Source organism: Corvus brachyrhynchos, unplaced genomic scaffold (genome assembly GCF_000691975.1).
Source record: "Corvus brachyrhynchos isolate BGI_N302 unplaced genomic scaffold, ASM69197v1 scaffold5, whole genome shotgun sequence".
Classification (NCBI taxonomy): Eukaryota; Metazoa; Chordata; class Aves; order Passeriformes; family Corvidae; genus Corvus; species Corvus brachyrhynchos.
The window spans coordinates 5,774,187-5,795,330 of NW_008238321.1; the positions used below are offsets into that span (position 1 = coordinate 5,774,187).

The 21,144-nt window shown below is 52.1% G+C and overlaps 2 protein-coding genes across 6 annotated transcripts in view; both read right to left on the minus strand.

Moving 5' to 3' along the window:
- LOC103615544 overlaps nucleotides 1-3,399 on the minus strand; it is a 55,753-nt gene extending 52,354 nt beyond the window's left edge. For 3 of the 5 annotated variants that reach the window (XM_017734031.1, XM_017734034.1, XM_017734030.1), the window contains exon 1: nucleotides 1,936-3,352. The gene's annotated coding sequence lies outside the window, so the exon portion shown is untranslated. Of the gene's footprint in view, nucleotides 1-1,935 lie in introns of all 5 variants that reach the window. The other 2 variants (XM_017734032.1, XM_017734033.1) reach the window with 2 other exon arrangements.
- A 47-nt stretch (nucleotides 3,400-3,446) lies between these two features.
- LMF1 (lipase maturation factor 1) overlaps nucleotides 3,447-21,144 on the minus strand; it is a 144,778-nt gene continuing 127,080 nt past the window's right edge. Inside the window, exons 10-12 of the mRNA XM_008633604.2 lie at nucleotides 18,608-18,791; nucleotides 10,493-10,605; nucleotides 3,447-4,109 (exon numbers count right to left, since the gene is read on the minus strand). Of these exons, the coding sequence (XP_008631826.1) occupies nucleotides 3,935-4,109; nucleotides 10,493-10,605; nucleotides 18,608-18,791 (472 nt within the window). The 3' untranslated portion in view covers nucleotides 3,447-3,934. The remainder of the gene's footprint in view (nucleotides 4,110-10,492; nucleotides 10,606-18,607; nucleotides 18,792-21,144) is intronic.

Sequence of the window (21,144 nt, forward strand, 5' to 3'; positions counted from 1 at the left end):
CAACACCTTCCACTATCCGAGGTTGCTCCAACCTGGCCTTGGATTCTTCCAGGGATCCAGGGGCAGCCACAGCTTCTCTGGGAATTCCAGCCCAGCCCCTCCCCACCCTCCCAGCCAGGAACTCCTTCCCCATATCCCATCTAACCCCGATAAGGAGGCAGAGCAGGATGGACGCCCCGATGCCACCAGGAGGGACGCACACGGGGGGTCCGGTTGGGACACAGGGACGATTCCAGAGCTCACATGGGGATGACTCCAGAGCTCAGCTTCTCCCTCCTCACCTGTCTGGAAAATGTGAGCAAACTGAGGATTTGCAGCAGTGACAAGGAACCAGGACATGGATGTTCTCACAGACTGGGCTGGCATCGCCCATGTCCCTCCACAGGCCAGCGCTGGGATCACGGGTGGCACCTGGAAGGCTCAGGCAGGCACATCCCCTGTAAAACCTTGTGCAAATCCCGAGTATGGATTTGGGGGTCAGTTCTGGATGCCTCACTGTTGTTTCTTTCCTTCACAGCCCTGGGGAGAGGTGGGATGGACACCCCAGGGAGCTGCCATGCACACCCCAGGATGTGACAGGAAGCCCAAAGCCACCCCACTGCCACAAAGCTGCCACTCCTGCACCAGGCAGACCCGGCAAGGGTGTCCCCCCCAGCACAAAACATGGGATTCACAGCCTTCCCAATCCCGGGGGATGCTGCTCCCACTGGAGCCCCCAGGCTGGAAGCTGAGAGGAGGTGACAGAAATTGAGCCCCTGAAGTGACAGCGCAGCAGGGGGCTTTTAACATCAGCGAATCCTGCATTAGTCTCCCAGACTCTGGAGCTAGAAATCCCCCGGGATTTGAGCTACTGAAGTGTTTTCCCAGTGAGGAAGGGGCTGAGGATGAGGAGATGGGCCCCAGGCAGCATCGCTGGAGCAGAGAAGGTGCCTTCCCAAATTATCTGCCCCTTGTTGTCTGCCCAAGCTCCTTCAACCAAGCCAACAAAGCAGGAAAATAGATTTTGAGTGGCAAGACCCTGTTGTGGCTTCAATTTTAACCCCAGCTGGGGAAAAGGGGGGGGGAAGAAAAGCAGGGAGTTGGGAGAATCATTTTTTCATTAAAATCAAAATTGATCCATAATGAAAATAGACTTGGAATGGGAAAAGCTGAGTGCAAATGGAAGCTTTTAAAGATTCTTTTGACTGACAATAACCTGAAGACCCTCCAGGAACTCCAGCCTGGAATAATCAGATTAAATGGAAACTAATATACGATCCTGAAATTCATCCCATGCTGCTCTAAACTTGGAGCAGCTGGATAATTTCGCCTACAGGTTTGTGCCTCCTGCCCAGCAGTTCACACGGAATTGTTTGGCCAAACTTAATCTACCAGGAAGGAAAAAAAAGCTTTTTCCTTTCATATGTGTTAAAGCAAAGCCAGCTTTTCCAAGGAGCTGGGAGCAGGGAATGGATATGGCTACAGGTCTTTCCTATGGGAATTCCCAGCCTGGAGTTTGACTACTTTAAAATCAACAGCTCCAATTTATAAAAGATCCAGGAATAAGGAAAATGCTGGGTTGGTGGGGATAATTCCTGGTGATTCCTGCATGGATACAAACTCATCTCCAGCAGTTCCTCACCACTGACCCCTCCACAGGGGCCACATTCCCAAAACACCAACCAAATCCATGTTTTTAGCCAGAGCAATGTTTGAGAATGGAACCTGGGTGGATCCAGTGGGGCCCTGGCACAGATTCCCAGAGGAGCTGTGGCTGCCCCTGAATCCCTGGAAGTGCCCAAGGCCAGGCTGGACGGGGCTTGGAGCACCCTGGGACAGTGGAAGGTGTCTCTGCCCATGGCAGGTGTGGAATGGGATGAGCTTCAAGGTTCTTTCCAGCCCCTCTGAGAACATCTGGATGGCCCAATCCAGCCTCCCACACCACCATGCCCTTACCATGGGATCATCCCTTCCAGCCTGCTCCAAAAGCTGCTGGTTCTTCCCAAATTACGCAAGCACGGATAATTTCCTCATTCCCTACGTAAAAGGGATGAGCTGGATCCGACCTCGGCACAGCCGGTGGCTGATGGGCAGAAATGCAAACCCAGCTGGGCTTGTGAGGGGCCCTCGTGCTTCCAAAAGGCTGGAATCTTGGGAAAAAAGGGAAAGAAGTCACTTAGACCTCGGTTACACCAAGTATAAATACTTGGGGTGCCCCAAGGGTCAATAACTTCCACGTAGGAAAAGAAAATCAGAAATAAAATGGATTATTTTGGATCCAGGAATGTCCCTGAGATGCCTCCAGCCACAGTGGAGCCAGAGCTGCTCAGGATGGACAAGGGGTGACCACCCTGCCATGGGCTGCCTGTCTCAGCTCTGGGACCTCCTTGGACCTCACAGAGAAACAGGAGGAGGGAGCAGGATGAGATCGGGCTCTGGATTGGGATGAGCCGGAAAACACGGCCCAGGGCAGGGCGGCATTCCAGGGGCTCAGCCCATCATGGCTTTCACTGAGGGACCCAAACCCTCACTCCAGAACTGCTGGAGAAGGTGGTGGGACCTCCTGGATGGGTTGTAGTGGTGTCCCCACGTCCCCTTCCCTCCTCAGAGACATCAGAGCTGGCAGGAGCAGCTCCCAGACGGAGTTTCCTTCCCATGGATTCCTGGTGCTGACTCGGGAATGCTGCAGCTCTGGGATAAAAAGCTTCTCCACAAAACCCCTCCCAGTGAACAGATATCACAACGTGGTTCTGATTTCCTCCTTCCTTGGAATAATTGTTCCCTTTCTTTTTCAAACTCTTGTTCCAGGGAAAGGTTTCCAGTGGAATCCCCAGCCTGCCCCTCTGGATGGGTGTTATCTCCCAGGCACCGCTCTGGAGCAGGGAGGGGAGCTTGGATTGAAAAACAAGGGAAAAAAAAAGCTTAACAAGCAGCAAACAGGAATGGGAATGCTGGTCTGGGATCCATTATCCCTGAGCCAGAGGTTGGAAAGCAAGAGAAATTAATGAAATTGGGGAGGGGGAGGCCAGCACTGCTGGTTGCCGTGCCCAGTCCATGGAGGGTGCCTGAGGGGTGTCACCTGTCACTGTCACCCATCCAGGGGGGTGGATCCCATCCTGAGCTGGATCCACTGGAGAAGGAGCAACTTGGAAGGAAAATCCACTGAAACCATGAGGGAGCCCCGTGCAAATGCACCCTTGAACCCACGGGAGAAGGGGAGGGAGAATTCTCCTCTCACGGCCCTGGATCACCGGGACGGGGATCAGACACTCGGACACGACACCAGATTCTCCCTAAAACACAAATAAATCCCACAACGCCCAGGACTCACCTCACTCCTCACCTGTCACCCCATTCCTGTGGGAGCTGCCTTGTCCCTGGTGAGCCACAGCAGGGCAGGCACTGAGGCTCCTTTTTTTCCCTTTTTAGCACTTCCAGGAAAAATAAAAACCCAGGGGAGCTCCCGCTGGTTATTCCAGAACTGTTCGCTTTAATCCCTTTCCAGGAACGCGCTCCTGGTGCTGCCCATTGAGTACATGTGGTCAAAAAGGTGGGAAAAACATGGAAAAGGGCTTTCCTGTGCCTGCATCCGCAGCCCACACAGCCACAGAGATCCCTCCTGGTTTGTTTTCTCCTGTTTTTGTTTCAAACCCACATTCAGCTGCTTTTGGCAACACCAGCACCTCCCCCCAAACCAGTCATGGCTCTTTGCTTGCCTTTTGCCCAATTCCAGAGGTGACAATTCCTGATCGGAGCAGCCTGGCAAAAGAAATCAGTCACTGAGGTGAGAAAAAGCAGCTCACAAAGCAAGTGGGCAAACTGGCTGGGAATCCTCTAGAAAACAGCTGTGAACAAGGATATGGATAAAAAATAGAGAGGCAGGAGGTGTTTGCAAGGGAGCTGCCCGTTCTCCCTCTTCCCAGCTGGTCCCTCTTGTCCTGGCTGGCTTTTTCCCTCAGTCCTGCACGGGATAGGGCCAATTCCTGTCCTTGAAGAACTTCCTAAGGCCCTGCAGGTTGACAGGGGGGAAGTAGGGGCCGATCCTCTTCCGGATCCACCACCTCCCGTCGCTGGCGTGCTTCCCCCCGGGCTGGCTGAACTTGTACTTGAAGTGTTCCCCCCGGATCCACCTGTGGGAGACAAAAACAGGAGCTCAGGCCTTGGCGTGACTCCTGGGAAGAGGCTTGGACCATGTTTTTATTCCCTTGGCATTGGAGTTTTTGAGCCTTTCTGAATGGAGAAATGAGCTCGAGGGGCTCAGGCTGGCTCCACATCCCAGTACTTCATCCTTTCATCCATCCATCCTTGCGATGCCCACAGCCGGCAGCAGCGACATTGGGAAAGCTTTGGGAAGCTCCCAGGCTCCTCTTGATGCCATTCAGGAATGATGGCATCCAGATGTGCCTCGGGAATGATGCAGGAGCAGAGGAGCTTTAACACCCCTGCCCTGAGCACTCCTCACACCTTTCCACAGCTAAGTATGAAAGAATAATAATAAAAGCAGGAATAATAAGATTTTTTCCTTTCTGAGAGCCATCCTGGAGTATTTCTGCCTGGATATTTTGGAGTAGGGAGTCTGACTCCCCCAGCACCCCCCGCCCCAGCCAGCGGCCGCTCCGCTAGCGCGGCTCCGAGCGCATCTGTTTTCCGGCTGCTCCGGGAGCTGACAGCAAAGGAGGTTTGAAAGCAGTGCAGAAAGAAACATTCATCAGTGTCGGGAAACACTCTGGGAGCTGCCCATGCTGCTGGATCCGGGGGGTTTGTCCCCCTTGATGTAGGACATGCTGACAAGGGCCGGAGCGGCGCCCGCGCCGCCTTTGCCGGGAGCATCGCCGGCGTCGCTGGGCGAGTCCATAAAATACCCACAAAATAAAACTGTCAAAGTCGTGTCAGTGCTCATTTAAAGCTGCTCTGCTCCGCTAGGAAAATACAGACCCTGCTACTGAGCAGGGCACCGCAGCTGTGGGATCCCTGGAGCAGCCGGGAAGGCCCTTCCTGCTGCTGAAATAATTAGGGACAGCTCCGATGGATTTGCCATCAGCGCTCAGCTTTGGGGAGCAGGGCAGAGGGCAGGGCATGGGGAAAGCTGCACCCAGTTCAAGGGTTCTGCCAGCACAGCCCAACAGCTCCGTTTCAATCCTGCTGGTAGCCAGGAGAGCACGACAGGAATGATTCTCCTACAAAAACATGGGAAAACCCCAGGGAAGTTTGGAGTCTCCATCCTTGGAGGTGTCCAAGGAACACCTGGATGTGGCACTCGGTGCTCTGGCTGGTGACCAGGTGGGGATCGGGCACAGATGGGACTTGAAGGACTTGGAGGCCTTTTCCAGCCTCAATGATCCTGGATTCTGTGTTCATCACACTCATCACGTTTTCCAGGACAGCTGTGGCTGCCCCATCCCTGGAAGTGTCCAAGGCCAGGTTGGATGGGGCTTGGAGCACCCTGGGACGGTGGAAGGTGTCCCTGCCCATGGCAGGGGGTGGAATGAGATGGGCTTTAAGGTCCCTTCCATCCCAAACCGTTCCATGATTCCATGATTTGATGACCTCCATGTTTCCCCTCTGAGGATGAAGGAAGATAAATGGGAAAAGGGGCCCTGAGTGGAATTTGGGGAGTGCAAACCTGCATCTCATGCCCACAAACACTGCCCTGCAGCTGCCACCTTCATTACAGCCAGGGCCATTCCTGCAGTCCCTCTTTCCCCTGTTTTCTGAGGCTGGGAAAAGCCAAACAAAGGCTGAAGTGTTTTTCCCACAGGGTTTCCTTTGCAGGAGCACAAAATTCCTGTTAATAACTGGAGTGTTACTGAACAGCCATGTCCCTGAGGTTCCAGGTAGCCACAGGTTCCTCTCCAGGATGGTTGGAGATTTCCAAACTGTGCTGCCTGGCTGCTTTCTGGAATTCCCAAAACACATCCACCTCCAAACCCGGATCCACCTCCCACAGATGCTTCAAAGGCTGATTTTATGGCAGTCCCTCTCCTGCTCCACACATCCCTCCCCCTGCCACTCTGGTGCTTCAGGGTTTGTCCTTCACTAAGCGACTGCAGAGCATCTCCCAAGAGAGATCCATCTCCATATATTCCCAAATAAATGTGAGAAAGAGGGAAAACCTGGAACCCAGGGGAATATTTTCTTGCCAGGCTCAGGATGTGAAAGCTGCAGCGTTTAATACCCACTGGAGCCCCTCATTTCAGGGCTCACAGAGTTTACAAGCTCTGCCAGTGTTTATAACCTGCCTGGGTGCCTCAATCCTGGAATTATGGGATTTCCCAGCTCTTCCAGTGCTGGTCCTGCTCCTTCTTCCTGGGATTCAGGGAGGGAAGGTGCTACAAACTGACACCCTCAAGTCCATCGCTCCAGGGCTCACAGGGTTTGGGCAGTTTTGGGGCTCCCCCAAAGATCTCCTGGCTGCTGGAAGGGATCCACAGGTCTTGGAGTCTCCCTGATGCTGGAAACTGAACCTGCAGGAGATTCCCCGATTCCTGCTCTGGAGAAACGGGAACAGCTTTGGGAAGGCCATGAAGGAGCTGCCTGACCTCACCAGGATGTCCCAGGTGGTGACAGCTACTCGGAGAAGGATCAGCAAGATTTGTGGGTCAGAGGAGACACGGAAAGGTTGGGAAGGATGATCCCAGCCACCAGCAGTTTCCCAGGATTTACTGAGCAAACACGAGCTGGCAGCTCCTCCTGGCTCCCTGGGAAGCAACTGGCACCAGCTCCCATTACAAAATGGTTTTAAACTGAAGGATTTAGATGGGATATTGGGAAGGAATTCCTCCCTGTGAGGGTGGGGAGGCCCTGGCACAGATTCCCAGAGAAGCTGTGGCTGCTCCATCCTGGAAGTGTCCACGGCCAGGTTGGACAGGTCCAGTGGAGGATATCCCTGCCCATGGCAAGGGTGGGACTGGATGGCATTCCAAGGACTCTTCCAGGAGGTGGAAAACCCTCTCTGCTGTGACAACAACAAGGAAAGGGGACAAAAGGGCCCTTTGAGCAACTTCTGATCCCACAGTGGTGCCAGGAGGGCAACAGCGCTGGTGGAGGAGGGAGAACTGAGCCACCCCAAGGACCCATCTGCCACCAACTTTTGGGCATCCCCACCGGACTGGGCAAGGCCCTGGCCTTGGGGGGAGGCCAGAAAGGCTAAAAATAATCAGCATTATTTTTTAAATCAATATTTTCCCCTCAGCAGATGCCCGGGAGCAGCTGCCCCGTGGCGCTTTCGGGAGTCGCTCGTATATCAGCCCCTCCTGACATCTCCCAACTGGATGTGTTAAAAATTAGCAGCAATATTGGAGTTGTTGGGATGGAGGCCTAAATCTCCCAGACAGCTGTAATTAGTTCCAGAGGGTGCAGCTGTCTCCCTGCAACAGCTGAGGGGTTCCAGGGAAAAAGCCAGTGGTGGTTTCTGTTAGAATTAATGGCCTGACAAGGCAAGGAGGGGTGGGAGAGGGAAGAAAGAAAGAAAGCAAAACATGGGTGTCTTTTTGGGTTGGTGAAGGGGTTTTTTGGGGGTGTTTAATCTCGAGGTTCCCTGCTCTGTTGTAAATCAGGTGGTGGGAAGTCCAAACTCATCAGAGTAACAGAGCCTCCACCATTGCTGTTCTTGCCCTGTTGGTGGGAGGGAGAATAAATTAATCCACCTTGGCCCAAATTTGGGGAATCAGAGCAGTTGTGGGGTTGTTTTTTAGTGCTGCTGATTCCGAGGCTCCTGCAAGGTCTGGCCCTGAAGAGCCAGAGCATCCCACGGGCAGCTGAGCCTCCAAACCCCCTTGGGAATTGGCACAGTGGGGTTTTCCCTCTCTGGTTTTCCCTCTCTGGATGGGTGAGAAAGGGAGGCTCAAGAGGGTGGGACAAGGCCAAGGGAAGAGCAAACTGTGGGGGAAGAAAACCTGGCTCCAGATGGATCCAAGGCTGGAATTTACCCTGCCAAGGAAGAGAGATCCCATGGCCATGGGACATGTGGGGCTGTCCTGCTCCACAGCTACCAGAGGCGGCTGCAAACCAGAGTTCCCAGCCTGGGGGAAATCCTGACAGCTTGGGATGAGCTCTGCCTTCCCTGAAATGCTGAGGTTGTCTTCCCCCAAAGCAAATCCCTTAAACTTCCCTTCAGGACCATGGAATTTAATTAATTTTAATTTTAATTTTTAAATCTAATTCAATTAATTTAATTAATATTCTGGTAATATCTGAGAGATTAATTTCTACCTGCACCCCAGTGATGCCTGGATTTTCCAGGAATTCCCACTTCCTGCCTGCTCTCAGCTCTGCTCCCAACAGCTCCAGAGTCACCTTTATCCCTCTGGGGAGGGTCCAAATTGGCTTCTACGAAGTGCAAATATGACCAAGCTCTTCCCATGGCTTGGGCTGACCCCACAGATCCCATGGGATATGGGATCCCACGCCCACACCTTCTGCCAGGATCCACGGGACTCACACAGCCTGGAAATCCGGCCCAGGTATAAAGTCCAGTCACTTTAAAATGGGAAATAAAAGGGCAATCCAATAAAAAGGAATTCCAAATGCCACGTTCCCCTCGTGTTCCTGCAGCCAGGGAGCATCCAAAGGGAAGCACCAGCTCCCTCACCACCACCACTACAAATCCAGCTTTTCACATCCATGGTGGGGCTTTTCCAACAAAGTGCTACTTTAATTGGAATAAAAATCCTGAAGTGACCATGATTTAACATCAGAGACACCGAACAGACCCAAAACCCTGGGGTTTTTTTCCCCCTCCCATGGGCAAAACCTGATTTTTGCTTTCTTTGATTGTTGCAGCCTTTTCCATGGTGTGTTCAACACTTCTTAATTTCTCAGCCCGAGCCCTCCCGTTCAGATTTATGAGGGCTGGGCTTTTAGGAACTATCCATTGCCCCAGAATATTTGGGAAATCCACATTCCCCAAACATCCCCGGCCTCGAAGTCCAAGCTTCCCACTCAGCCAGGCTGGGCCCTCAACAATGCCCTCATTTTTAATCAGTCACCTGTTTCTCATTTGAAGTTTATCACACTTGAAAAAATACTGTAATTTTTGGAGTTGTAAAGAACCCTCCAAACTTTGGTCTCCGAAATTTCATTTCGAAGGCATTAACTCATTCTGAAAGTCCCTTGGCTATTTAAGGTGTAGAGTTTCCATTAACAGAACAAACTCCGTGGAGGACGGAGCGCAAGGTTCTTATGGAAAACAGTCCCTTCCCCTAATTATTTAGTCTAGCAGGGAATGAAAATAATTAAGTCTCAAAATTCCCTTTAGAGTGGAGGGAGGGGGGAATAATGGTAGGAAAATTAGGGTGGTTTTTTTTTCCACCCGGCTACTGCAGGGAGCAGGGCTGTGGTGGGAGTGAAGGGTTCCCTAAGGTTGGCAGCAAACTTTCCCCTCAGCCGGGATTGCAGTCCAGGATCACAGAATCACAGGATCAGGGATGGTTTGGGATGGAAGGGAGGTTAAAAATCATCCAGTTCCACTCCCTGTCAAGGGCAGGGACACTTCCACCACATCACAGAGGGCAGAGTTATGGGATATTGGGAAGAAACTCCTCCCTGTGAGGGTGGGCAGGCCCTGGCACAGGGTGCCCAGAGAAGCTGGGGCTGCCCCTGGATCCCTGGAAGTGTCCAAGGCCAGGCTGGACAGGGCTTGGAGCACCCTGGGGTAGTGGAAGGTGTTGGGGTTGGAACTGGATGGGCTTTAAGATCCTTCCCACCCCAAACCATTCCAGGATTCTGTGATTTTTACCAGAGGAAACATTTTGGTAATAGTGGGCAGTTTTCCGTGCCTCAGCTGGAGAAGGAGCCTCTCCTCAGGTTTGGGGGATGCACTGCCCTAAAGCTGGAAAACATCAGCAGGATCCAAGGGGAATTTCATTCCACACAGACCTGCATCCCTGTTTGCAGTGCATCCTCAGAGCCTCGAATGGAAAACATTAGCAAGAGCAGAACGTGACTTGAGTTGATCCAAAATGCCCCAAAAAAGTTTTCTCAGCTAAAAATAACTCCATCAACAAAACAGACGCTTTTGGGACAAAATTCCTTTTGTATAAAACCTTGAAGTTTTCCTCTGTGCCTCTCCCTGGCTGATGTTGGCTTTGTCTCTTCCTTGAAAACACAAACAATTCCAAGACGAGTGTCCACAAACTCAGTAATTCCTGCAGGGCTGTTTTGTCTTTGAAATGCCCCAGGAGATCCACGGAAATGGTGGGGTTTGAGCTGAGCTCACAAGGACACCGTGGCAAAAGCCCTAAAGCTGAGGGGCAGGAAGCCACTGCAGAAGGGACCATTCCTGGCCAGGAGCAGCAACAGCGAGCCCTGCACGGAGCTGCCTGGGAATGGGCTCATCCAGAGGGTCCCTGTGGCCCCTCCAGGGGGGAATCAAGGTGCTGGCAGCACTCTGGTGTCCATCAAACCCACCCTCAATTCCACCATCAAATCCCAACTCCAACAGGGACCTCCTGTGCACATCCAGGATGGGAACAACGTGGAGCTTGCAGCTCCCTCGGGATAACTCCAGGCTTACCTTGGAGGGTCTCTGCCTGCGAAGGGGTTCGTGGCCAGCAGGGACAAGGTCTCCTCTTCCTGGGCCAGCAGCTTCCCAGCCAGGTGGATGATCCATTCGTTCTGCTCGTAGGTCTTGGGGAAGGAAGAAGAAAGCGAAATGTTAGGGCCTGCTGGGCTTTTCCTGGGGTGTTACTGGGATTAAAGACTTTTGAGGAGAGATTTCAGCAGATTTGGGTGGAAAATGATGAAATTCCCAGTGTTTCAGAACACATCCAATGGGATCCTAGAAGTCCAGACAGAGGGCAGGGAGAGCTTCCCTGGGTTTGTCTCATCTCACTGCCAATTCTGCCCCCAAATATTTGATTTAAACCGTTTATTTAGCAGCAAACCCCACAGGGGAACCACAGCAGCACATTTTCTGTGGATAATCCAACCATCCTTTTTAATCCAGATTGCTTTCCCTTGGGAAAAGGGTTTGGGTTGGCTCCCTAGTGTTATCCAAAGGAAAACAGAAGAAAGTGGCTTCTCTGTTCCCAGTTCCTGTCTCCTCTTTATTTCCTGCTGTGTGATCCATCCTCTTTAAATTCCTTCCTCAAGGAGCCACTTCTGGAGCAGCTGTGGGCCCCCCAGCCCAGGCTGCAGTGGCAGAGTTTGACTCTGAATTTAGGGAGCCCTGAGGGAAGCAGGGAGCTGGACTGGATGATCCTTCTGGATCCCTTCCAGCTTGAGATACTCCCTGCTCCTATGATTTCCCTCCCTGCAGGAATCCTGCTCTTCGCTCTTGTTAAGGCTCCCTAAAAACATTTCCCCATGGAGGCTTCCTGTGCCTTGGGCTTCCCTGAGATTTCTTCTTTTCCTGCTTTTTCTGCGAGTTCCTGAGTGGATTTTTGAGTGCAAGCAGCAGGGGACACTGTGGGAAAGGGAAACCCGGGAGCTGTACCTGCAGGGCTCTCACTAAAACCCAGCCCCGAGGCGAAACTGCTCTGCAGAGCTCCCTCACGGCCCGGTTTGTTATTCCCGTCGCCAAGGGAAGCGGGAGAGAAACGCCATGGAAAACACCGAGCGCTGGTGGAAAGGCCCATGCAGGGCAGCTCCACCTCGCAGGGTTACTGACCCCAGCTCATCACGAGTTAGAGGAAAACCGCAGTTATTTCAGCCAACGAGTTCTGCAAAATGATGACTCTCCCCCCTTGCCTGCTTCCATCCTGCTCCTTCCATCTGCTCTCATCCATCAGCAATGGGTGCTGGAGACAGGGATGCTCCCCACCAGCCCCGTGCTGAGCCTGCCACCCCCTCCACCAACCCCCGGTGCCACCTCCCGACACAGAGGAGGAGGGGGTGGCTCTCATGAGGGACAGGGGACTGAGGCCACCATGGTCCTGACACAACAATCTGGGAAAGGAGCACTGGAAGCAGGAGCTTGGCATCGTGTGGGATGTGCCACACGAACCTCACCCATCTCCCAGGGAGAGCTGGCACTGTCCCCATCCCTGGCTGTGTCCCCATGGGCGACTCATTCCAAGTTTCCGTGTCCCTCAACAGCTCCGGGATCTGGAGGTGCTCAGGCTGGGATTTGGGAAGGTGGGTGCCACCCTGGGAATCGCTGGCTGGGAGAGAGGATCCCCCAAAAGGTGCAACAGCAATTGCAGGGATCAAAGATCACAAGTGACACCTTCAGTGTCCCGAGTCTCTGCGGACATCCCAGTGCCCTGTACAACGTTAAACATCATCTCCAGGAGATCCCGGGAGATTTGAGGGTTCCTGTGTGAAAGCTGGGAAGCAACAGGAGAATGGAAACAGGAATCACCAGACTCCCCGAGCTGGAGCTTGACGGAAGCCCCCAAACCTTCAGAGCCTGACTGAGAACCGGGAGGCTCCGGGAAGGTGGGATCGGCTCCCCGGCTCCCGTGGTCTCCAAATTGTTAATTAGCAGCTCCGTGCGCACCAGAGTTGGACTTCTGGTTTGTAAAGTGTTTTTCTTGTAAAATTTACAACATGTCTGGCCCCAGCGAAGTCTGCGGTGAGAAATTTCCAGCCGGTGCAGCCCCCACCCCCCTTCCCGCACGGAGCTTTGGATCTCACTGGAGCCGGGAGCGGGAGCCGAGCTGCGCTAACGACCCTGCTTAACTCATTACTCTGCAAAGTGATACCGCGGCAAAGGGGGGCAAAAAAGAGTCCAGGAGATGTGGGCTGCACCCAGGGAAGCGTCACTCCAAGGGGTTCCTCTGTCCCTGGACCCAGAGGGATCCAGCTCTGAACTGGATCAGGACAGAGGGATCCGGCTGATGGTGCCAGCTCTGAGTGAGCAAAACAGGACAGGCAGAGCCTGAACCATCCAGTGGGTTAATTATAACAGAAAAAAGAATCCAGGCTAGATGCACGCACTGCTGGCAGGTGGGCAGGCCTGTTTTGGGGTCATCTTTAGGGTTTGGATCTGCAACGAGCACGAGAAGCAGCCGGGACTGATCCTGCACAGCGATGGATCCCTGGGCTGCTCCATCTCCATCAAGACACAGATCACGACTCCCGCGGCTGCCCCTGCCCTCCACTGGGGCCAGAGCTTCCCCCACGCCACACAGAGCCCGTGCTGCATCTGTACTGGGGTTACTGGGGAACCAGTGAGCACACAGCCACTGCAGGGAGCACAGTCACTGTCTGACCCTGCCCAGAGCATTCCTGGGGAGGTGCAGCCCCCCCGGGGGAGGAAAACACTTCCCTTTCTCACCTTTTTGAGTTTTCTTTCTGTTTTAGCACAGAAAGCAATTCAGGGACCTAAACACACAAAAACCCCATTGCCAACCCAAGTGCAAAACTCAAGAAAGGCTCGGGGAGCAGAGCTGAGGGGTCTCAAAGTTACACAGCCCTGAAGCCTTTCTGTGTTCACGGACATTCCATGCAGATCCATGGAAGTGCGAGGGGCAGCTCTCCAGCCAGACCATCCTCAGCTGTCCCTACAGCTGGTACAAGCACCCAGAAGCCCCGAAAATCCCATTTCAGGTACAACAGAGGGGACTAACGAAGAACTTCGGGCACTTGGTGCTGAGACCCCAGGAGCTTTGATTTGCTGATGGTTTTCAGCCTCGTGCAGTGCTCGGGCAGACACTTCCCCCCATCTTCCCACACCAGTCTCACCCCAAATGCCACTCTGGGAAGGGGTTTTGCTCCTCGTCCCAGCCACACCGAGGAGCTGAGCGTCACCACCCACCTCCCGAGCAGCGCTGCCCCGGGGCTTCCCTGCAGCTGTTGGCACTGCCTGACCTCTCCACTCCGACACTTTTCCAGGGAGTAAACACGGTGTTCTCACCTTGAACACATTCGCTTGTGTCCAGGAGAATTTAATAACTGCACAGAATTGAAACCCAAAGCTCTGCTAAGGCAGGCCCCAGCGAGGAGCCGGAGCAAAGCAGCCACAGTAGCAACCAAACTGCTGATAACAGAGCCAAGGGAACGTTATCATCCCAAAAAAACCCACAGAACCCCCCCAGCGCTACAGGGAACATGTTCCCAACTGAAATAATAGTAATAAGGAGGCTTTTCCTTTAGCTTTAATTGGTCATTTAATGAAAAAGGACTGGGGATTAGTGTGGTGTTTTATGGAATCTCGGGGCTGGCACGGGCGCAGGAGGAGGTCAGGACGAGATGCACATGTGGGAACAGCTGGAAACTTGGCACGGGAGCCCGGGGTTATTATTTCACGTGGTTGGGAGCCCTGAGTGGTTTCACATCGGAGTCAGTGGCTGCCAGAGGGGCAGGGCAGGTTCCATTTCCCGTGTTATGGTGTGAGGGGTGTTTTTTGTGTCACTGCCGACCCACTGTGGATGTAACACGGGAATTCCACCATGGAATTTCACCATCCTGGGCATCCTCACCCTGTATCCACGCTGCTGCTTGCACTGCTGGAGTTAAGCACCTTCAATTGTTGCTGTTTAGGGAACTTGAGCTATCAGGAGAAACAATCCCTGTCCCAGAGAAAGGAGGCCACAGTTAATGCCCCCCTTTGTTGTTTTATGTAATTGCAGCTCACCATCACTCGTTACCATCCTGCTCTCCAAGCAGCTTATCCAAGGAAGGTCCATTCTCATTATCTCCAATACCCACACGGAATCATGGAATGGTTTGGGTTGGAAGGGACCTTAAAGCTCATCCAGTTCCATGGGCAGGGACACCTTTCACCATCCCAGGTTGCTCCAAGCCCCGTCCAACCTGGTCTTGGGCACTTCCAGGGATCCAGGGGCAGCCACAGCTCCTCTGGGAGCCTGTGCCAGGGCCTCTCTGCCCTCAGAGGGAGGAATTTCTTCCTAATTTCATCCCCTTTTTCTATTAGTTTCCCAAAAAGCCGTGTCTCCAGCCCAACGTTACTCACTAAAAGCCATCCCTCAGAAAATCCTTGGGAAAGCAGCTGCTCCCTGAAGGAGGCAGGAATGAAAGGCTGCATGAGAGAGCAGAGCAAGACTTCGGGAGCCAGCTCCTCGATCCCACCTATCCAGGGAAAGGGTGCACCTGGCACAGCTCCCATATCACCTCTGGCTCGGGGAAGAAAAGTCCCTTTGTTCCAGAGGGGGGGACACACAGTGGCCACTGTGGGCAGGAATCACTCCTTGCATGGACAAGGTCTCACTCTGTATTTATCCAGCCCATGGCACGATAGGATATCGGGCTGGTTTGGGATTCTGGGCACTTCCCTGGCACTGTTCCTGCTGGAGGTGAGGCTGCCTGTGAGCCAGCCTGTGGAATTCTTCACAATCACAGGGAGACAATAATCCCGGTGAAAAGGAGGAAAGCAAAGCCTTCCCTGCTGCACACGGACCAGAATGCTGCAATGGAAAATGGAAGTGAGCTGAGGCCTGTGTTTGGAGAAGGGGGAAGAAAGGAAATGGAAAAGGCTGAGCTGGGTACAGGGAGCACGAGGCTGAGGTTTGATTATGACACTCACACCTCCTCCTCCTCCGGGGAGCTTTTCCCTCCAAGCACCTTCTGGCTGCAAGGCTGAGATAACAGGAGGCTTGAATCAAATTTTACAAAAATACAAACCTGCCTTCTCTGTAAACGGGGTTACTTCTCCTCAGCTCTTCCAGTTCATGCATAACCTGAAGTTTCCCTCACTCTCTGTTACCACCCAGGGCAGGACCTCACAGCACCAACCCTGGAGGCTCTCTCTGCTCTTAGGAAAGCAGCTGAAGGTTATTTATAAATAACCTCATCTCTGGAAAACGCACATTGCATCTCAGAGCATCCCAACGCTGCTCCACAGTGGTTTTACATCCAGAGACCTTTGGAGCAGCTTCAAGGAACAATCCAACACACACTGGGCTTTAAAACCAATCTGAGTGCAGCAATATTTTGTTATTTTGGAGCAGGTATTATTTGATAAGCACCATGTTTGTGCTTCCATGACGTCCTCAAACAGAATAAATACCCTTCATGCCACAATAAGGAAGGGAAAAGCCTTTCCCTTTGATTTTTCCTTTTCCACTGGTGGACAACAAACCTTTGGGGCAATAAACATCCAACTTCAGTAGAATCCAAGACATCCCAGCACCAGCAGAACTGACCAACTCGAAGCCCCAGAAGTATGAGCAGTATTTTGTTTGCTGGTTGTTATTGACCAGCGGTGCTGAATGCAGAAATTGTAATGGATTTTGTGCCAGCCCAGCTCAGTGTTGGGCTTTTCCTGAAATTCCAGCATTAACCAGAAGTCAAATAATTACAGGAGGGTTGGCATCAGTAGCTGGAGCACAGATAAACCTTTAACAGTTTGTCACCAGCTCCTGTAAAACCAGGATGTTTCTGCACTAACACATGGAAGTGTCAAGGGGGGGAAAGTTATTCCTAATGCTTAACCTCGCTTTTGTGGGATTAAATCATATTCTGCCATTTCAGCCATTATTTCCTCCCTTCTCAAAGGGTGGGGAGGCCCTGGCACAGGGTGCTCAGAGAAGCTGGGACTGCCCCTGGATCCCTGGAAGTATCCAAGGCCAGGTTGGAGGCAACTTCCCAGTGAATCCTGCAGCCAGTCCAAGGTGGAAAATTCGGCAGCAATCCCGGAGCGCAGGAAGGCGTCATTTGTCAGGTGCTGATGAGGTGCAAAGAGGAGCCTGTCAGGAGCAGCACAAAGGGATGGGAAATATCCTTCCCACAAGCCCGGGGCTTTTCCACAGCCTGTCAGAGCTGGGAATGTCAACTCTGTACCTGGCCACTGCCAGGGAAGTGCAAACGCAGCCCTGGGAGAGCGGGGCCAGAGAAACAACCCAGAGCTTCTGAAAACAACTGAAATCTAACCCAGAGGCTGAACTCACTCGGTTTTATGGACTCTGCAAACTCCCACACGGGTTTTGCACAACGCCTCTGGCTTCACAAGCTCCTCCTGGGCTTTCAGCTCCTGCTTCTCATCCTTTCTGCAGCTCTGGGGGACACAAAGTCTAAACAACACCCAGGGACTTCTCCGGCTGTGCAGGAGCTGCCCAGGGAGGGCAGCTGGCAGCAGATCTGCAGCTCTCAGGGCTCCAACCGACCAGAGGCCATTCCAAACGGGATTTACTTCCATGCTTAAGCAGGTATTTACATGCCTGAGCATCCAGGGCTCACTGCCGTGCCCAGGCAACTCGCCTTCCCACTGTTTTCCACGAGTCATCCCCACTTCCCACTTTCCAGAGGGTTTTTTCCCTCCTTTTGTTAACAGCTCTTCTAAGCAGGATCTGAAATTGCTCCATGGAGATTTCTGTGTGTGCTGGGGGAGCCATGGAAAGTCCCAGTGGCAGGAGGGATGTGGGAATGCTGCAGTGGGATGGCTGGGAAGGAGCACCAGACCCATTCCAGAGGGTGCTGCTGCAGTAGTGGGAGGTGACAGATGGGATCCAGGGTGACAGATCCACTCCGTGGGAGGGATGCACCTCCCCCTGCCTGTGCACAGAGACCCCCAACAATAATTACTGCTAATTAGCTGCTGTGGACACACCTCAAGAGACCAACACTCCAACAGGTGAACGGGAACACTTGGGGGAAGCTTTCAGTGAATGAAACACTAAAAATAATGAATTAAACACTACAAATAATGAAATAAACACCAATAATAACGAATTTAACAATAAAGATGCAAAGAGGCTGAGTTATTTCCTCTTCCTCCTCACGGGTACACCAGCACCTGGCTCCAGCATCCCTCGGCAGGGCCCACACTCTGCTCTGCACAGCAGGACCTGTGTCCCATCCTCTTCAGCTTTAAAACTCAAATCCCTTTTATTTTAAACCTTCAGGACATTTCTGCCCTGGGCAGAGCCTTCTTCTCACCTCAGAAACAACTTCTGCCTGGGAGAGCTGATTTCTCCGCACCCAGAGCCCTCCCAAAACACAGCCTGACTTCAACCACCAGCTCCATCCACCCCCTGCACCATTCCCCAGTTCCGGGCACTGCTCCTGGCTGGAGTTTGGACCTTGGCTGTGGTTTTCCTGAGGGATAAGCAGACCTAATGCAGATTAAATGAAATTCCAGCACACACAAACTAGTGGGGTAAATATCCAACCGTGGCCTGATGCCATGGCCCAGGAATCCCAAAGGCGCTGAAATGAAAATGCCACAGGGAAAGCAAACACAGGAGTTTGGGGCAGAGGGAAGAAGATATTCCAGGGGAGGATGCAGGGACAAAGAGAAAAGCCTGGGATACTCTGACATGGGTTTGCCTCACACCACTGCTGTCAGTCAGTTTTGTAAAACCCAGCCCACATCATGTGGGTAAGATTTGCAGAATAAGCTAAGCAAGAATTAACATTTCATGGTTCCCCCCCCTTATTTAATTTCTGGCTGTCACCTGTTTGCTGGTACCACGTGAGGAATACATGTGGAGGGACCAATGTCCATGTGTGGGCAGGTAGGGAACGAGAGCTGCTGTCCCCAGGGGTGTCCCTGACAGCGATTCTTGGTATTGCTAAGAAACCCTTAAAAAACCTCACATCAAATTGCCAAAAGTTTCATTACAGTAGCACAATCCTTTAGGAACACAACCTTTGTTCTTGCTTTTTTTTTTTAACATAATGAACTTAGCCACGGCTTCCAACATTCCCCCCTGATCCCAACACGTAGTAAATCCATATAGTTTGTTTTTCCTGGTCAAGGAAGGCCCAAGCTTTCAAAGGCACCTACCTGGAAGGCAGCAAACCACATGAGCCAGTCGAGGCGATAGTGGTAGGGGGAGATGAGGCACGGCCTCCTCCTCAAGTCCCCCGGCTTGCACTTGAACTCGAACTCCTCCCAGACTGCAGTGGGATCATTGGGATCCAGGCTGGCTGTTCCCTGAAGGATGACTTCTGTCCTCTCCTTGGTGATGCTGTGGGATACAACGGGATGTTATTATTTGTCTCAAGTCATGGAAAATCATAAAATCCCAGACTGGTTTGGGTGGGAAGGGACCTTAAAGCTCATCCAGTTCCAACGCCAACACCTTCCACTATCCCAGGTTGCTCCAAGCCCCATCCAGCCTGGCCTTGGACACTTCCAGGGATCCAGGGGCAGCCACAGCTTCTCTGGGAATCTGTGCCAGAGCATCACGTCCCTCACGGAGAAGGATGTCTCACCAATATCTCAACTAAAAGCTTGGGTTCATGAGAGTCCACGTGGAACACGAGTCACTGGCCCAGCTGGAGGTACAGTTGGATCCTGAGATCCAGAGAACCTCTGGATCCTGGGACTTTCCTCTCTCCAGCAGCACAGCCAAATTCCATGCCTTTCCTTCTACCACCTGCAGCTATTCCAGCCCGAGGGAGGGCTGATCCATAAAGATGATTCCTACGGAATGGTGGGTCTGTGGTTCTGGAACAGAGGCAGGTCATGACTAATCCCATGTGCCTCAGCTGCGCTCCCAGCACAGAGCAGTGGGAACAGCAAACTCCAGACCATGGAAACACCACCCTGGAGTCCTGGGTGACCTGCCAGAGACACCCACCTGCTCCAAGGAGCTGCCTTCCATGAGGAACACGGAGCTACAGAAACCTGCCTGGCAAATTTCTCCAGCTGCCAACACCCTTTTGATTTTTTTTCTACTTTGATTTTGCCTCCTCCAACCCAAGAAACTGAAAGTTTGGGAACACACCACCTCCACCTTCTGCCCCGATGGCTTCCACGGAGAGATGCTCCCAACCCAAGGAATGCTGACTATCTCCTCTTATAATTGTTCCCTCCATTTAGGAGATCTCTGGATTCTCCAGCCAAGTTCCATATTATCCCCTGGGCTGAGTTATGAGCTGTGGCTGGCTGCCCAAGGCTTAGGAGCACTCTGTAAATCAGGGACACCAAATTACCAATAAAAGCACGGTCCTACTGTGTGATTCAAAACCTGTCAGGTTTCACATCATTGGAGATTCATTATAAGCTGCAATCCTCTTTTTATTGGTTTACATAGGCTGGAATTACAAACATCTTACAGCAGCATTGCAGCACATGCTCTGTAGGGTCTGGTAACTGTTGAAACAGAAACCAAAGACCGAAGAAGAAAAAGAACAACAACCCAAAGAAAACAATCTCCTGGAGCTTCACCACTCCAGCCTTCAAAGAGCTTCTGGGGTTATTTCTCTCTCTCAAAAAAAAAGAGGAAATGTTGGCATTTTCCACAAGTAGTGTTGATGGTTTTAATGGTTTTTTTCTCATTTTTTTCTGTCCACAGAAATGTCTGTGATTTGAAAAACTGAGGAAAAGATGATATTCATTTGATGAGTCCTCAGCATCTCCAGTGCTTGTGGTGGAACTCGTTCCTCCTCTTCACCACCCGCCCCGCTGGGCCTTTGACAGCCAAACTGCTTCACCTTCTGCAAAATGTATTTATTTACTGCTGGCTTCTCCTCTGGGGCCTCATCCAGAGCCCATTCCAGAGCTCTGGAGAACATCCCATGGTCACCCTGAGCAGGTGGTGGCAAAGCCTCCAGAGAAGCCTGGCCTTGTTGTTGTCCCTGGAACAACCTGAGGATGCAGCTCTGCTTTTCATCATTTTCCCAGCTGGAAGAGGCTGGGATGGACAGCACATGAGAGGGGTTATGCTGAGCCCAGCCATGGCTCACCTAAGCTTTAGTCCCCCAGAAAACCAGATTTGGATCCTTAAAACCCAGCCCAAACCAGTGTGTTTCCAAACACAGCTGGAGATGCTTCCCTTGTCCATCCCACCTTGCAGCCTTGAGCTGCTGATGGCCCTGTCCTCTCAAACCTTCTCTTTTGAGGCCATTCCTACTTTGGTCTCCATTCCTGGAGCAATGAATTCCCCAAGACGGAAAAAGCACTTCCTTTTGTTGGCCTAAAATCTGCTACCAAGAGCTGCTGTGGATGTTTCCAGGAGGGAGAGCAAAGGAGTGCAGGGGAAGAGAAGCTCAGCAGAAATAAAGAGGGCTGGGGAGGGTGAAGTCTATCCACTGGATGAACTCTCCTATGGATATTTTCATCCTGCTCTTACATTTGCTATGTTGATGGAATGAGGTGACTCATAAACAGCTCAGAGAAAATAAATTCAGTGGGAAAGAAACCTGCTCCTTTTCTCCATCTCTCTCATGAACAGATACTCCAAGCCTAGAACAGACAGAATGACAGAATGAGCTAACTGAGAAAGAAAAGAGGTCAAAGAAAAATGTCAAAGAAAATAAATTCAGTGGGAAAGAAACCTGCTCCTTTTCTCCATCTCCTTCGTATTCCAGGTCTAC